The following is an 18,131-nucleotide window of genomic DNA, read 5'->3' on the forward strand; positions in this document are numbered from 1 at the left end:
GGCCTGCACTCTAAAGCCCATGCGCCACAACTACTGAAGCCCGCGCGCCTACAGCCCATGCTGTGCAACAAGAGAAGCCACCGCAATGAGAAGCCCCCGCACCAAGATGAATAGTGGCCCCGGCCCCGCCGCAACTAGGCAACTAGTCCACACGCAGCAACAGACCCAACGCAGCCAAAAATAAATAAATAAATATTTTAAAGATTAAAAAAAAAAAAAAAAAAGGGCGGCTGAATGCTCTAATCTGGAATCAGGGAAGAGAGCTGGTCTGGAGAAATAAATGGTTAAGTTGGAGGCTGACTCCAGATAATTGTCTTTTTAAATATTTTTAAGAAAAACAGAGATCCTCCCTTTGCCAACTATTTCCGAAAGTTTTTTCCTAGAGTATCATCAATTTCTTTGGCTACTTAAACCCACTTTACTTCAAGAGGCTAACAAGCTTTTTATGCCTAGAACTTCTTCTTGCAGGTAAAATCATCTCTAGAGCTTTCTTAAAGTCAGACTTACACTGTGGAAGGTCAAGTGAATATGGTGCAGAAATGACAGGGTCCAGGATGCCACCATTTAGGGAGAGAGTATACCAAGGGGGACTCGCAAGAACAGGACTAGCTCCCCAACACCCCCAAAAGGGTCAAGATTTTAAACAGTTTAAAAATAAAAAGCTTCACAAACGTCTTACCAAGATTTAATGTACATTTATTCTTAACACGTGGAACATATAGTATAAAGATTTCATACTGAATAAATGATATTCATTAAGCCAAAAAAGGAAAAAAGGAGGAATTTACATCAAGTTTTAGCTACATTGTTTGAAATACAAATATGCAGATTTTATCACTGAAAAAATCTCAATTGTGTTTCTTCATCAGGAACTTCAACTGAACCTAGAACTTTTTCACACCTCGATTAGAAAGAAAACAAAACAAAACAAAAACCCAGAAAAAAATAAACTATAAGTTGATTGGCTGCTGAGACAGCAAGGACTTTTTACAGAGACCTGTACAGCATCGCACCAAGAGGGGCGATGTCTGGCAAGAGATTAAATAGCTGTGTCTCGCTTTGTGCAGGTCACCAACTTGTTAACTCGTCATACTATAAAGGGGTAGCTGGGAGGGGGACCAAACTGTGGGGATCCAAGGGTATGTGCAATGTACAACGTCATATATATACACACGTGGCAGCGCAGCCGCTGCAGCTAAAGGTTAAAACCAGTTCTAAGAGGTGATCTCAGGGTTATTCATACAATCAAGGAGGAGAGAAAGAGGTCAGGGTGTTGTAGGTTCACACATGATACTTTGGGGGAAAAGCCTTTTTTTTTTTTTCTCCTCAACGTTTAACTAAAAACATTTTTAAAAACTACAGCTTGCTGCTGACCCAGCGTTTTCTCTTGTTTCCATGTGAGACATTATTATTACAGTATGTTTACAGTATCAGGTGTACAGTACAGTACATGAAAGGGTCTACACTCTACTGCACAGGCCTCTCCAGTGAACAGGGTTTGTCCACAACTGCGAACTTCTCGGTTCCTGCAAGATTGTGAATGTACAACAATAAACCATACACAGTTCAGCAGTCACCATTTTTGTCCTTCAGGGGTTTTTTTGTTTTTTTTTTTCCTTTTTTTTTTGTTTTTTTTTTTTGTTTTTTTTAACCATTAAAAACATTATGAAATGTGGCATCCCCTTGATGCAAGGACTGGGAAAGCCATTTTTATTTTTATTTTTTTTCCCCAAACTCACTGTAAACGACAGTAACTTTGGTTAAAATAAAAAAAGTCTTCTATGTAGGCAGAGCTTTGTCTTTTCAAATAGGGCAGGGTCCTGAGGGGAGTAAAGTGAGGACGGGGAATAGAAAGATGGGGAGGAAGAAGGGGCGAGAAGGAAGAGGAAAGAGAAATAGGAGAGACTTTTTTTCCAAGGGAGAAGCTGGACAGCACAGGGTAAACTGGATTCTGAGGTGGTTTTGCATAAATAAAGGGCAACAGTCAGTTTCTAAGTTCTCCACACACGCACACGCACACAGGGAGGGAGGTGTCCCACGGCTGTCATGACTGGCCAATCAAAAACAGTACATCGCAAATGACTTGTGAAACCAATGAGTTCATCAACGGTGATACCGAGATGTCCAACAGCCGTGACTCGTACAGCGTGAACTCCGAGTGGTTCTCGTCCACCTTGGCCAGGGCCAGCAGCGCACGGGCAGCCCGTCGCATCATGTCCACACTAGTTGGCTCAAAGGGCGGGTTCTGCATGTGGAGCAGGCTGGCCTGGCTCTGCTGGAACTGTGTGGCAGCAAGGCTATCCTCCAGGAAGCCCAGGAGGTTGCCGATGCTGCCTTTCTGCACTGCAATGGCACGGGCTGCCAGGCTGTCACCCTGTGCCAGGTTGGCTAGCAGTACTACAGCCATCTCCCGGCACACCGGGTTCTTTCGGTCACTGAGGAAGCGCACCATGGTGCTATACAACTTCTCCAGGCGGCTGAAGGGGGGTGTGGCCAGGATCAGGTCCACATTGTTGTCCTGGATGCTGAGTTTGCTGAGGGTTTCCAAGACCAGTCTCTGGGGGGAGAGGACAGCGTTGGGGCCCAGGGTGGAGAAGGGGTCCTGGGCTTCAGCTGAAGGGCAGACTGCCCAGTGTAGGAGTCCATCCAGGACAGGCAGGCAAATGCTCTCGGGGTATGGGGAGAGGTCCAACTGCCCCGAAATGTTGGCGAGCGTGACCAAGGTATTTTCCCGAAGCATCTCCAAGCAGTCCCACCACCACTCCACTTTGTTGCAGCTCACCCCTTGGTCCTGCTCCTCCTCCTTCTCGTAAGTCAGTGGCGCCTGCTTCCGTTCTGGGTGCTTGTGGTGCAGAAGGATGAGCTTGCCCAGGATCAGCAGCAGCCCCGGGTGTTTGGACATCTCGAAGTCGTTGCCTGGCACAAATGACAGACTTCGGATGGTATTGGAGACACAGACGCAGCGTTTGGCAAGGGAATCCTGCCAGTCCAGAAGGGTACACAGTGGGGTCTCATCTTTACTGTGGGGTTCATCCTCTAGGATCTTGATGTTCCGATGGCTCTGTGCTGGGCTGATGCCAAATGGGAACTTGCTGCTTTCCTTGGTGGCCTCTACACTCTTAGCTCCCTCCTCGGTCAACGTGCTAGACCGGGTGGACAACATGTCATCCATAGTGGCTGTGATCCGTTTTTCTGGAGGGCCATCGGTCGGGGGGCCCTCCTGCTCTGTTGTCCCTGGTGTACCCGCTACTGCTGTGACATACTTCCGAGTGACTGGTGGGCAGGGTACATGAGGCCGGGAAGGCAGCAGCTCTGTTTTGCTCTCAAAGTGGGTCTGGATATGCTCAGTGGTGTCCCCCCCACCAATCCGCCAGTGCAGCAAGCCACTGTCAAACTCCTGCACGCGCCCAAGCTTATCTGAGCAGTCCACCACAAACGGGTCATTCTTTTGCACGATCTTTACTGGAAGCCTGTCAAACTTACTAATCAGTTTCTCCTCACTATTCTCTGAGGCGGCTTTGTCCTTGCCCGCAAAGGCCATCTCCTCATCATTTTCAATTACCTCCTCCTCTTCTTCCTCCTCTAGTTTAGGACCTAGAAGGTCTTCCTCCTCCTCCCCCTCCACAGGAGCTGGACTAGACGCTTTGCTGAATCTCCCAGGGTCCAGTAGTGTTCTCTGTCCTGGGTCACCCACCTCATACTCCTTTAAAATGCCAAAGATCTCAATCAGGCAACGTCGGAAATATTCCACAAGGAGCTCTAGCAACCCTGGGAGCTAGAAGAGAAAGAACAGGAAATAAATTAAGGGAGAAAAGTGGGCTAAGAAGAGAATCCTTGACTTGAGAGGCCTGCCAAGGTTTTCAATCTAATCTCCCCTCTTCGCTTCTAGGTCAGATGTCTGCATCACTGGGAGAGTCAGAGTTCTCCTTTCCCAAAGGCCCTCCACAAAGCAAGTCACTTGAACTCTCCTCTGCTTAGCACAAAGTTCTTCCTTCTGCCCAAACAATCTTCACACAAGCCTGCCTCAGCAGATGGATCGCTGACCAGCAACTCTGCACCTCACCTACCAGTGCCACCCACCTCTCAGCCTCACCTTTCTCAACCAATTTCTGCTTCTCTTCACCAGGCCCAGTTTCCTACCCGTTGGTCACTGCCATTGTCCCTCTTAGGACGCTCTCTACATTCCACTGCCAAGTGGAGCCCAAGGCTAGGCATGATGGGATAACACCTTCCAACACAATGCAGGGTGGACAGATGTTCATCTGCTCTCTTCCCCAAGCTCCCCAACTTTTCCAGGAGGCTGGACCTCTGTGCATCATGTAACATAATGAGTGGGATGAGGCTTATATTCTCTAAACACTGTTCCAAGCTGGTGCTAGACAGACCCAAATTTCAGCTTAGATCCTGTACAGGCCATTTACTACTCCTAGCAGAAAACATTAATCTCCAGTCAGATTAATCTCTTGGCTAAAGAGTATAGCAGAAAGGAAAAAACAGGGCTTTAGACTTAAAAAAAAGTTTCAGGTTTGAATTTTGGCTTTTCTAGGAACTATCTGTATGATTTAAACTCTCTGAGCTGTAGCTTTCCTATCTTTCCACTGAAAATGATGCACATTCCTAAAACTTTACAGGGTTGTTCTAACGTCTAAATGGAATATGTCAAGTGCCTGGCTTATGGAAATTGCTCAATCAATATTTGTTCCTTTTCCTTCTCATGGGAAGCAGGCTTTGGATTCAGAAAGACTGCTAACAGCTGTGTGAACCTGGGCAAAGATAAGACTCTGAGCCTATTTACTCATCTCTAAGAGGCCACATCTGCCTCAGAAGGCTGCAGTGAGGATGACACAAAAGAAAATATGAAGTACCTAGCACAAAGTGAGGGCACAGTAAATGGGAACTATTAATAACAATGCCCCCCTAGTCAACTCCTTAACAGATGGGCTGGTAGGTGCTGAGGATGATCAAAAGAAAGAGTAGGATATTGCAGCAGAAACTCTTCCCAGCTGAGAAAACTCCAGGTGCGTGTCTATGGAGAAAAGGTCTGGAAAACCACCTCTGCATTAACTGCCCCCCCCCAGCCCCCGCCCAGCAGCGTGCACTTCTTTACACTTCCCATTCTACACCTTAGGAAAAATGGGATCAAGAAAGACCTCTTCTATTCGGAGTGGATGAAGAAAGAAAGGGAAAATAAAGAAACTGCTCTATTCACTGACAGAGACCATAGGTTCTTCTTGGTAGTCTAGAAAATATGGTGTCCTTACTGACATCAACAGAATCTGCATTTCTTACCAACACCAACAAGTTTCTCCCCCTGAAGTCAATCCTGATTGACTAAATTACACAAATTATTATTGTTCTCAGTATTCTAGGCCCATGGCTGGTGGCAAAGTACTGGCATAGAAGGTATCAGACAGCAAGTGAGAGAAAGGAGACCATGTTGGCCAGGGTGGCTTAATTCCCTGGTCACTTAGCATCATCTACTTCAAGAAGATCTCAGGCCCTCCCAATCTTCCCCGAGCACCTGTACTCACCTGACTGAGGTTGAAAGTCATGATGCTGTTGTCATCATACAGCAGGATGTTAATGGTGTCTAATGCCCACGTGCTCTCTGCCAGCAGCCCAGACTTGAGGGACATCATTACCCGCCATGCCTCCGGGGTTCCTGAAATAAACCTCCACGTCGTCCATCCACCAAGCCCAGGTTGGCAGGAGGCGCCCCCCACCCCAGAGCTGGCTCATCAGTCAGGCTACTCTGAAGAGAACACATGGTGAGAGGCAGTTCCAATCTGGGAGATGACACACATCTGCCCCTCATGGCTTCTAGGCTCTCTTAGGACATCACTGTGTGGCAATTCCTTTAGTAAAGCCTGACATCAGCTGCTTTCTTCCTTACCCAAAGTTTTTTGGCTCTATTTTAGTCAACACTGGACCAGATTTTAATTCATCCAGAACATCAGGATGGAGAGAGAACAATGAACAAGAGGTAAAGAGGCAGATTAAGCAACCCAATCAAGGAGGTCTCCTTACCGATGTCTTTCATCGTGAGCCGCCTCCTCTGCTTCAACACAGGCTGTGTGGCTTCAACAGAGCCAGGTGGGAAGGTGATGTCCCGCCGAATCATAGGGGGCTGCACAGGGGCAGGTGCTATGTGTGAGGCAGGTACTGGGGGACCTGCCTTCTGCATCTTCATCCCAGAGTGCAGGAATGGAGACTTGCTAGGAGAGGTGCGGTTCTCCATTGGCCGGGGCAGGGGAGCAGGGCTGGATACCTGAGGAATGTGATTCTGCATGCTTGGTGGGGGCTGGTAGTTGGATGGAGGGGGCCTTGTCATGGGGGGCACGGGGGCAGAAGGACCATATGGGGGCTGGCGTGTGCCATGGGAAGGCCATGGGCCTTCATGGTTGGCTCTCTGATCCGTGTGCAGCATTTCCTCTGTTCGGTTCACGCCATGATAGGCAGCGCCTTGCGGGGCAGAGCCCGTGCTCTGCCTGTTGGCGTAATTGTAGGTCATGTCATTACGCCCCTGCCACATGGTGCCTTGCTGAGCAACCTCAGCCGATGCCTGTATGGGGCCGCCCATCATCTGCGGTGGCATGTTCTGTTGGGCACTGGAGCCAGGGGGTGCTGAGACACGGTCTCGGCCAAACTGGAATGGAAACTGGTTCTGGGGGCCGCCTGCTGGTCGGCGCTCAGTAGCAGCGGCGGCAGTGGCAGGATAGGCATTGCCATACTGGTTGTACACATCTTGCTGAGGGGAAGGCTGAGCAGCTTGTTGCTGGCTGGCAGGCTGGGGCTGGGCTGGGGGCAACTGCTGCTGCTGGGGCTGCCCCTGCCCCGTGCTGTATGGCACACTGTACATCTCCCCTTCGTGCCGCTTGGCAGGAGGGCCGTATGTGCCATCCATCGGCCGCTTGTAATTCTAAGACGGGGACAAGCAGAGGAAAGGTTAATACTCTGCACTCAGGGACACAAGACCCACCGCTGCCCAGATGCTACACCAGACACCTGCTGGGCTTACTTCTGCCCCTCTAGAAGAGAGGACACAGACTCCAAGGGAACAAAGGAATCACCTTTATGAGTTATCTTTTGAAGTTGTTTCTGAAAGCAAGAATCATTCTCTATTCCCTCTGGCTCTCCCTTGCTCTAAGTAGAAAAATGTGGAAAAGTTCAAAAATCAAAATAAGGCCTGTTTCTAACCCTTTTGGAGAACTAGAGACGGGACTAGACTCCAAACAGGGAAGAGACTGAGGGCCTGGCTCTTCAGACAGAACCGGCCGTCGGGGTGGGAGAAGAACACCAAAGAATCTCAAGTGGGCTTCACAGACTGCACAACTTAGCCTTCTAACTGGCTCTCGGGGGAACCTGTGTGTCAGCTCACCCGCTACCCTCCTCACCTGCTGCTGCTGCTGATACATTGTGGTCTGCTGGCTGGGGAAGGGGCTGCTGGAAGGGGTGCCTTGAGCGGAGAACTGATTGCCATAGGAATCATGTCTGGAGGAAGGAGAGAAACAGAGGATCAGGGTGGGAAGTGGGGAAGCCTGAGCCCCAGTGGCACTGAGACCAGGCTTTACTTACCGTTGCTGCTGCGGCTGCGGCTGCGGCTGCGGCTGCGCGGGGTAACGGCTAGGAGAATACATCCCCGAGTCTGGGTTGGAAGGCATGAGATTCGGCTGTGGGGCTGCAGTGCCCATGTTTCCCTCGGGTCCTATTCCGGGCTCCGTCCTAAACAAAATTGGAGAAGCAGGTTGAGTCCATGATAGCTGTGGGGTGCTGGTGCGGGATGGGGGGTGGGAGGTGGGGCGTGCTTACCTCACTCTGTCATAAGGACCTCCATAGGGATAGTGCTGTCGCGGTCCCATTGCCACATTTCCCAGCCCAGGGCCGGCAGCTCGACTGTAGGGGTCCCCCATCCCGCCGTTAGGGCCCTGACCTGAGGACATGAAGGGATCACTCCCTGGAGCTAAGAGCAAAAGGGAAGACGGTGAGCAAACTGGTTGGTCAGTAGGTCTAGCAGCCTATACCTTGCCTGCCCCAAAGACCCAGGCCCTCTTCAGAGCTCAGGTTTGTTCCAACTAACAGGTCTTTAACAGAGATCTAAAAAGGCCCCAACCAGCAAAGAAGACATACTTATAAAGGGATGACAAGGTGAGGCCAGGGAGAGGGAGACAAGAAGAGAGGGTGGCTTGACAAGAAACCTTAAATCACTCTCAAGATTACCCCCCCCACCCACAATTCCCCTGTCCTCAAGGACGTAAGGCCAACAGCAGTTGGTCACCTTTCCTCATGCTGCCATAAGGATCCTTATTTGGCTCGTAGGACATGCGCCCCATCATGTCAGAGGTATTCATACTGGGCTGGTACCCAGGGTTTGGAGTCATGGAATTCCGCTTTTGGAATGTGGGGTCACTTCCATCAGGAAAGGCATCCTGGATCCCGACCGAATTGCTCCTGCTCCAGAGTGAGGAAAGCCAATTAGACCCCAAATAAAGGAATTCCTCCGATAATGCAAGGCACGTGGGAGTCACTGGTTGGACAGGCAGAGCGGGGACCGCCCTGGGCTGCACAGGAGCTCATGCACTTCTGTCCAGGGCCCCCCAAACCACCTGTCGCTGCTCCAGGCCTTACCTCATGCCTGGCAAGGGGGGGATCTGGCTGTGTGGTGTGGATGCTGGAGTTGGTGGCTTCAGGTCTCCCCCTTCTGCCATGGAACTGCTGGTTGACTGAGGTGTCTGTGGCCCCTGCATTGACCCTGATCCCGCTGTGGACAGAGATGCAGGGTGAGCAGGAAAGTGTTTAACTCTCACAGCAACACACAAATGCCCTAGGATCTCTTTGAAGCAGATCGTTATAAGGCTAGAACTAGGGTTCTTTAAGACCTAAATAACCCTTCTCAAGAGAGGATCTGCAAGGCCAGTAATAATGAAGGAAATTTGAGAGCGCTATCGCTTTTTGCGGCTGTTCACATTTGGAGACCGGGAGTGGTGTGGCGATGCCATCAACATGCTGGTGATTCCTTGAGTCTGTCAGCTTCCCTGACTACTTTTCTTTACTTCCCCCAAGGACCCTACCTAACCTATTACACCTTGTAATGCTGGTACACAAGCTTCCAGTAAGAGGCCCTGGAATGCTGGGTGGGGAGGTTCCATCTTGCCCCAAACCTGCAGAACACTGTAGGAGCCCAGGAACTCCTATTCTCAAGCATCTAACCCAGTGTCACTGTGCAGTTTCAAATGTTCCCTTAAGCTGATGAGCACAGAACTACCCATAATTAATGTTTCCATTAGCTACCATTCCCAGCAGCAGATATCCCACTGCTTAGGCCTCCCCAGCTGATGAGTCATCTCAGGCACTCACTATACCCTCAGAGGTCACCACCAGGGCGCATGTGTTTACACCCACCTTCTAGGAGCCCTGGCCTTCTTCCCTCCCCATGCTTGTCCAGGCCCCATCCTCCTCTCAGAAAGGAGGGTGGGCAGAGGCACTCCCAGCAGAGAGCTCCATTCATGTTCCCTCCCCACCCCCTCCTTCCCATTCATTACCATCTCAGCTCCCTGGGGAATTCAGGGCTCTAGTCTGAGCTGCATTCTAAGGCGCTGACATCAGTGAGCCAAAGCTCCCAGATGGCCCTGCCTCGCTGCTATTTGTCAGATTTCCCGACTCCTTTGGTGTCCCTCCCACTCACTAGTTTACAAACATTTGGCAAGATGCCAGGTGCACAATGAAAATTAAAACTTAAGGGCTGCTGCAAACTATCTCCCAAGGGAGTCGCCACTGCCCGCTCTTTAGTCTGCCAACCTGTTAAGCTCTGTGCTGGACAGGGCAAAGCACACATCCCTGGTGGCAGGCACTGGTGAATAAGGAACCTGGACCCTTGAATGCTACCCTTTTATTTTTTTCATTTTTTTTTAAACATCTTTATTGGAGTATAATTGCTTTACAATGTTGTGTTAGTTGCTGCTGTATAACAAAGTGAATCAGCTATACATATACATATATGCCCATATCCCCTCCCTCTTGCATCTCCCTCCCACCCTCCCTCTCCCACCCTCCCTCTCCCACCCCTCTAGGTGGTCACAAAGCACCGAGCTGATCTCCCTGTGCTATGCGGCTGCTTCCCACTAGCTATCTGTTTTACATTTGGTAGTGTATATATGTCCATGCCACTCTCTCACTTTGTCCCAGCTTACCCTTCCCACTCCCCATGTCCTCAAGTCCATTGAATGCTACCCTTGAAGGGTGAGCCTTGGTGAGGCTGCTCACCCAATCCTTACCAGGAGAGGGAGGCTGGATCTTGGGCTGGGACTTCTTGGAATCAGCAGCTGCAAAGATGTCTGGGGGAGGGTCTTCTCCCCGTTCGATCTTGCACTCAAAGGCATAGAGACATTGGATGTACTGCTTTTTCAAGGAGCTGGCAGCACTGCTTGAGGTGCCGACATTGAGGTTGGTCGCAAGTTCCCGCCATTTTTTGTTCTTGTTGACCTGTACAACCAACCAGAAGAGTTGGGGTGCATCTTCCATCTGGTCTTCCTGCCCACATACCCCAAACCCCATCAGGCTACCAGGTACTCATCTTGTGATATCACAGTTCTCAGTTAACCACAAAAGTTAACCTTGCTTGGTGGAGCGTCCACAATAAACATTAAATCCATGGCTTCCCTCTACCCTCAGCAGGTTTTATCCACAGATCACTGCAACTGTCAGACAGTGCTTATTCAAAATAGGGCAAACTTTACATCACTATTAGAGAGAATGGAATTCAGAAGGTATGGGCTTTGCTTTACACAAGTGTACTGATGAGAAATGATGTGCAAATCACCATCAGATCCAAATCATATTTTAAATGCTCTGATAAAAACTAACATTTTATAAAATGGAGACGTGTGGCAATATCAACGACCACCCTGCTTGACTTTCACTTTGTCAAACTGGGGGTTTTCATATCTGATTCTTTTTCTCAGTGTGGGGCTCCTTGCAAATTTGATATTCTTGCGTCACTGCTCCCTGCATCTCAATGACATAACTACAAGCCCCTTTCCCTCAGCAGTCACTGTCTTGATTGTCCGGGAGATGCTTCAGGCCCTATGACTTCTTTGCCCCTTCCCAGCGGCCGGCCTACAGTTCTGCCTCCTCTCCTCAGCTTCAGCACACACTGAGCAAGGCCAGTCCCCCAGTCCCTACACTAGGTCTGCCTGCTTTAGCCAGGCAGGTCTCCTTCTTCACGTATTCTTTTTTTTTTTGGCAGCGCTACGTGACATGTGGGATCTTAGTTCCCCAACCAGGGATGGATCCCATGCTCCCTGCAATGGAAGCGCGGAGTCTTAACCACTGGACCGCCAGGGAAGTCCCCTTCATGTACTCTTATGTTTATTCATCCACCATGTGATAAGCCTGTCTCTCAAGGTTAGAAACACTGGCTTTCCAGTCCCAATCCACAAGGAGTTCAATATGTTTTGATACCTGCTGGTCTGGTACCTGTGACACCAGAGAAGAGTGATAAGGAAGCAAAGAAAGGAACAACCTAGATGAACACTTCCTAGAGCAGGCAATATCTGAGCAGAGTCTTGAAGGTTGGAGGTGGCACTGGTAGGGTATACTCCAGACTCTTTCCCATCAGCATGCCATCTGGGCCAGTCAACTGGAATGGCCCCCGCCTCTACCTAAACCCTACTAATCCTTCAGAAAAGCTCAGGACTCATCTTTTGCCTTCTTGGAGCCTTCAGAAACTAACTTGTAACAGCACTCTTTCTCCTCTGAACTCTGTCTTTAGAGTTCAATCACATCACTGCATCTAAAAGGTTGGCAACCTTCTGCAAACTGGAAGACAGACCCAGGCTTTGGGACTCCCTCTATACCTCATCTTAGGTCCAGTGAATCCACAAGCCCACACAATCAACAGTTTGCCAAACCTAACCCAATGCCCCCTTTCCCTACAGGTAGAAGAGCCCTGACTACAAGAGCTCAATACCAGGGAGAATGGCAGGAATGAACCCAGGGTCACCTCAGAAGCCTGCTGTGGTTCGGCTTCCCATGCTCGTTATGTGGTGGTGTGCACGTGTCTTGTTTTATTTTGTTTTCCTTTTGTGGGGGAGGGGAATAAAGCCTGAGGGAGAAGGAATTCATAACTGACTGTTGGTTGGCTTCATTCCAATCATTTTCTTTTCTGCTGGTGACAGCTGTTTTCTCTTCTGATTTAGAAGGTTTGGAATACACCCCTCCCCACGACGCCTCCCCCTGAGCTCAGCCACACACTCAGATCCAAGAGCAGGCTCCTGGTATGATAACTACAGAACATACATAGGAGGAAAGTTTGCAAGGCACAGTGGGCTGTCTGCCAGCGTTGCCTCACCTGTTTGACTCCTGGGTTGAGTGTAAAACAAAGATATAAGTTATTAGGGCAGGTGCAAGGCTCAAGGTGGTGCTCAGTTCAGAGGTTTCCAGTGGAGATTAACCCAATCATTTAAGTCTCCCATACAGAGTGACTAAACACAATTTCCCACCTACTTCTTCCTTCATAAACTATTTCTATTTAATAGCTCCTGAAATCCCATCTCCATTGGGAAGCTTTCTAGAATGAAAGGATCAGCAACTACTCTGGCTTCCCTTGTACCATCTTGTAGACCAATTTATGTGGCAGAAATCTTTGCTGAAAGCTTTGTTTGATTATCCCCAGCTTTCGACAGTCTTTTAACAGGATACACACTGTCCCTACATTACAAATAAGAAAAACGAGGGCTCAGAGTAGTTATACACCTTGATTAAGGTCACATATATCGTAAGTGGCTAAAAAAGAATTCAAAACCAGACCCATCTCTGAACCTTGCCCTTGTCTACTACTCCAAACTGCCTGCCATGGAATCAGAATGCCCACAGACTTGCCCGATTTTTGCAACCCAGGGGGACTCTGGACACATGGTAAGTTAATGCTAATGCTTTACACTACCCATGGAGGTCTCAGCCTCCTCCCTTTGCCTTATCTTCTGGAAGGCCCGAGCTCCCTGGTCTGTCAGTATGTGACTCAGAGAGCAGCAGGAGAGGGTGATGTGCCTGTGGGATGCATGGCACCAGTGATGCCACTGAGTACCTAGAGAGAGGCTTGTTGAAACCACAGGGGAAGCCAAGTGCCAGGCACTCACCTGAGTCAATCCACCAATTTCCTTCACAGACACATAGAGGCGGTACAGGTCCAGAGGTTTCCTACCCACAGCAGGCAGATTTGTCATGCCCATGGCCTTCTCCTCCGTGAAGGCCAGATAACGGTCCACCCACATCTTCCTCTCAGGCTCACCACCCAGCTCATACAACTTGGTGATCTTCTCATTGGTTGTAGTAGAAGAACTGGATTTCTGAAAGGGGCAGGTCAAGATTCTTAGGAACTGGTCAGATTCAAAGCCTATGCTAGGGGTCTTAGAAATCCCTTGATTAGGGCAGCGGTAAAGCTTCTCATTCTGGGGTGGTCACTAACATCTGCACTGCCTTCACAAAAACCAAAAGGGAGCTAGACGTTCCTGTAAAGAAAGAAAGCTAACACTGCCTATATATGTTATGTATTGAGCGCTGTGCTAGAGGCCTTTACACATTAGGTATTAAAAATTATCCTTCTCTTAAAAGGTAAGGTAGCAGGCACAAGGAGGCCATGCCTAAGATCTCATAGCTTTTAAGTAGCAGGACTGAGAGTCAAACCCTTGTCCACCTGACATCAATGTCACTACTCCCATACTACTACCCAGGAGCCTGGACACACTTTTACAGGCTGTTTCAGAGAACTCAAGAAACACAAAACATGACCTTGAGACAACTGACTAAACTGAAAATGAACTCTTCCTCCTCTCAAGAAAGGAAGGGTCCTGCTTGAATGGCTTTGGATAGCCTATCCAAGACATGAGGATGACTAAAAGAGTCTGGAAGCCAGAGGTGAACGTCCACAAGAGGTGGCAGCTATGCTTTTTATTTCCCCTACTTTATAAGCTGGGGAAAATGAGGTATGACAAAGGGCCGAAATATTTTAAATGACTTAAGTACTGAGCAGGTCCCCAGAATGCCACACAGCCCAACCAATCGCACACTCAGGACCAACCTAAGAGAGGCCAAGGACCCAAACCCCACCTGCCTCGTCTCCCACTTTACAGAACGTAGGGCACCAACCATTCCTGCTGTTCTGAGTAAGGTCCAGGAAGAGAAGAACTAGTGCCCCATGGCATACACCATCTATCAGTGCATAAGGACAGGGGTCACAGTTTCAGAGAGAGCAGTGCAGAGAATTCTACTCTGCAGGTCTGGCATTTCCTCCATATCAGACAGCTGTGAGAACATGTTATTTACGTTAGGACCCCTTAGGTTAATTCAAACCTAATTCAGTGAACTATTATCCTGGGACCCTTCATGGTAAGAAGAGGCGACAGCACCCTGTTCCAAGATTATCTAGTTGGTGTCATAAAAGGCTGGAATCTAATCATCCTCTCTTCTTTTTCCTTCCTATCACTGAAAGGATGGGACAGAAAGTTGAGGGGTCAAGATATAAATCATTACCTTGGATTTAGATTCCGTCTTGGGTGTCCCATCTGCTTTGTTGTTCATTTTGGTGGCTGGAGTTAACTTGACATCCCCAAGACCCATCATCTCTGGGCTGGCTGCCATCCCTATAAAAGAGAAAAAAGTCCAATAGGTTGGTGACATGAAGATCACTTTGGAAGAAATCCTTGGGGTGAACAATGACTAGGACTTACCTGCTGAATTGTTGGCCATGGTTCCACCCATGGGATATGGGGGTCCCTGAGGGTTGATCATGCCAGCCATACTATTAATCCCTTGTCCATAGGGAGGTCCAGTTCCCATTATGCCCCCTTGATTCATATTGGGGTAGCCTGGTGGCCTGAGGAAGAAGATGCAAAGTGTGAGAGAGAGACGAGAGTTAGAGACACTAAGCTTTCAGATTTGGACTTGAGCTAAATAGGGCTGTGTGAGCCAAGATCATCTAGTTAGGCTTACAAGGAAAAAGTTTATGGCTCCCGCAAACCACAAACATGCACAGAGATATTCTTATCTTCTACCACCCACAAACGGTTCTATGAGGGTTCAAGCTCCCAAAAGGAAATCATAGCTCAATTTTAAAGGATACACTCCTTGAAGAATGGAGTCTTATGGTGTCTCTTAAATACTGCCTCCTTTTAAGGCATCTCCAAAGTCAAGCTGTGTTCCATTTAAGGGCCCTCACTATGGCAAAAGGCCTAGATTAAATGCTCAATTTTATTACTCTGTCATGTCACTCCAACCAAACTCACAGTATGGCACCTGTAGGGGCTTTGCATTCTTTTTATTTTATTTTATTTTTAAAATTATACCTCAAAAAACCCTTATTTATTTATTTTTTGGCCGCGTTGCACGGCTTGCGGGATCTCAGTTCCCTGACCAGGGACTGAACCAGGGCCACGGCGGTGAAAGCCCAAAATCCTGAACACTAGGCCACCAGGGAACTCCCCTTTGTATTCTTTCTTGATGGGCCTACTGCAAACTTTGTGCTTCCCTCATTCTGAAGTACTACCAAATCCACCTCTTTATAGTCAATCACCCTATTCTACCGTGGTTCATCAACATCCCAGGAAGAGTCACTTTAAGAACTGTAGGCACCAACAGTGGGGTACACAGACGGAATCCTCAAAAACAGTAGAATCACAGTCACTGAAGTCAGTGGCCACGGAAGAAGAGATGAATCTTGAAGTCATTAAACCAAATCACATGAGCCTTCTGCACTTTTGCACCAGAGTCAAATACACAGGACCACACAGAAGAGTAGGAGAAATGGCAAACCACAACCTCACCATCCTCCATTTCTTACATCGTAGATCCAAATCATGTGAATCATTAAAAATCCTTTTGGAGGGCTTCCCTAGTGGCGCAGTGGTTAAGAATCCGCCTGCCAGTGCAGGGGGCACGGGTTCAAGCCCTGGTCCAGGAAGATCCCACATGCTGCGGAGCAACTAAGCCCGTGCACCACAACTACTGAGCCTGCACTCTAGAGCCCGCAAGCCACAACTACTGAGCCCACGTGCCACAACTACTGAAGCCCGCGCGCCTAGAGCCCATGCTCCGCAACAAGAGAAGCCACCACAATGAGAAGCCCGGGCACCGCAACGAAGAGTAGCCCCCATTCGTCGCAACTAGAGAAAGCCCGCGTGCAGCAACAAAGACCCAACGCAGCCAAAAATAAATAAACAAACAAAGAAATAAATAAAATTGCATTAAAAAAAAATCCTTTTGGAAACCAAGAAGCTAGACTGGCAGAAGAAATAAACTCTGAAGACTTATTTTACTAATCAAAATAATGTATACTTTATAAAGTTTTTTACATATGATATCTGGTCATGTGAAATTTGATACCAATCTAAGATGCTTACAAATCAGCATTTCTGCTGTATTTTTCACTGTAAAGAAACCTGGTTTTCTAAAGAGCTCTCAATAAAATGCATATTTACCAAGATAACATGATTTAGGTCCAGAAGTATCTCAACAACCTAAATGACTCTACAATGAGTTTCCTAGCACTGATACCCTCCCTCTTCACTTCCCAGGCCTTACCTGTTCTGGATAGAGTTGGCAGCAACGTGCATGGCGACAGCAGTTTCTTGAGTTTTCCGGTTCATGCCCCCTGGTGGGGGACACATCCCTGACCCAACCTGAGGTGGCATATTGGCCATGTTAGGGCCATAAGGCCGGTTGCCCATGGAGGCATGACTCATTCTCCCTGGAGGGAGTGTGCCATAAGGTGGGATGCCAGGCTGCCCATGCATCTGACCTCCAGCACCCATAGGGTTCATGCTTCCAGCCATGCCTGCACTGGGGTAGTTAGCATTGGGCAAGGCATTATAGTTTGGCTGCCTGGGGTAGCCTCCTGGGAGGGGAAGGAGAGAAGATGCAGAGACTTGGTTAGTGACTCAATAGCAACTCACTAATAACACTCAACTCTAAAACTCCAAAGATAACAAACAATGGGAATCGTTCAATATTTGGTCTGGAAAGAGACCGATTTCATGGTCTCTTTAAACAACAACAACAACAACAACAACAAAACTTCATGATCCATTTAAAAACAGAAAAAGTGGGGGTGTGGGGGTGTGGGGCCAGGAGTATTTAAAGGCAGGCCTCGGTCGTCCCCTCATCTTAAGGACAGCACAGCACAGACCAAGGCTGTCTGGCAGGCAAGGCTGGCTATGCTGCTATCCAGGCCCTTCAACTCCCAGAATTCTTTCCTTTCTACATACTCATCTTCCATGCTCTGTGTAAGAAATTCAGCTTTAGATCCATCTAGGGCTGATTTTGAGCAAAGATCTACTCCAGTAGGACTAATTTACTCAAAAAAGTTTAATAACCAATAATTACCATTTACTAAGTGTCTGTGCTCAGTCTTGGGCTAAATACCTTATCCCCATTTTACAGATGAAACAGAGGCTCAGAGATATTCAAGGACTTTCCCATGATGGCAGCCCTGCCCTACTTTAGGGCCTGGCCTTGGTGGATTTAAGGCAAAGGATAGTTCTACTCTAATAACCCAGATAGCAGCATATCAAACAAGGAACTCTTTTCTCGTCTCACCTCCAGGTACTCCTACGGTAGTATACTCACCCTGTGGGCCGTACTGACTCCCCTGGGGACCATAGCTCCCCATGGAGTTCTGCTGGTAGGAGCCCATGCCTGTGTGCATCTGTCCTCCAGAAGGCTGACGTGGAGATAAGGCCGACCCGGGCTGGGGGGAACTGTACTGGGGCATCTGGGGGTTCCTCTGCATGTAACCTATTTGTGGGTAGTGTCCATACAGTTAGTACCTCAATACAGTGGGCACAAATGCTCTCCCTTACCCTAGGACTTCACCATCTACGTTTTCTTCAGCAAATACTTGCACGGGGGCTCTTATTTGCTGTATAATTATGTGCTCTTTTAGGCACCCTCGAAAGTGACACAGCCATTAACCAGGGCATACCAACTGTTTCTACTAAATGGAGGTTTGAAAAAAACAAACAGCAATGACCCCACTCTCCCCCCAAAAAGAGGTAGGATTTAAAGGGTAAAGATTCAGTGCTGAGTATTTAGTATTTGCTGACCAAATTAGGCACAATGTAGGGGGGAAATCCATCAAAACA

At 48.4% G+C, this 18,131-nt stretch overlaps 1 protein-coding gene across 2 annotated transcripts in view; it reads right to left on the reverse strand.

Annotated features, from left to right (window-relative positions):
* Positions 1-715: 715 nt before the first annotated feature.
* Positions 716-18,131, reverse strand: part of ARID1A (AT-rich interaction domain 1A) — a 69,835-nt gene continuing 52,419 nt past the window's right edge. The window contains exons 7-20 of one of the 2 annotated variants that reach the window (XM_061184687.1): positions 17,617-17,784; positions 16,573-16,885; positions 14,724-14,869; positions 14,527-14,636; positions 13,134-13,343; positions 10,272-10,479; positions 8,626-8,758; positions 8,276-8,448; positions 7,810-7,960; positions 7,576-7,722; positions 7,395-7,491; positions 6,028-6,919; positions 5,532-5,662; positions 716-3,775 (exon numbers count right to left, since the gene is read on the reverse strand). In XM_061184687.1, coding sequence (XP_061040670.1) covers positions 2,045-3,775; positions 5,532-5,662; positions 6,028-6,919; positions 7,395-7,491; positions 7,576-7,722; positions 7,810-7,960; positions 8,276-8,448; positions 8,626-8,758; positions 10,272-10,479; positions 13,134-13,343; positions 14,527-14,636; positions 14,724-14,869; positions 16,573-16,885; positions 17,617-17,784 — 4,610 coding nt within the window. In that variant the 3' untranslated portion in view covers positions 716-2,044. Of the gene's footprint in view, positions 3,776-5,531; positions 5,663-6,027; positions 6,920-7,394; positions 7,492-7,575; positions 7,723-7,809; positions 7,961-8,275; positions 8,452-8,625; positions 8,759-10,271; positions 10,480-13,133; positions 13,344-14,526; positions 14,637-14,723; positions 14,870-16,572; positions 16,886-17,616; positions 17,785-18,131 lie in introns of both variants that reach the window. The other variant, XM_061184686.1, reaches the window with a different exon arrangement.

This window comes from Eubalaena glacialis, chromosome 3, assembly GCF_028564815.1.
Source record: "Eubalaena glacialis isolate mEubGla1 chromosome 3, mEubGla1.1.hap2.+ XY, whole genome shotgun sequence".
In the NCBI taxonomy this organism is placed as follows: Eukaryota; Metazoa; Chordata; class Mammalia; order Artiodactyla; family Balaenidae; genus Eubalaena; species Eubalaena glacialis.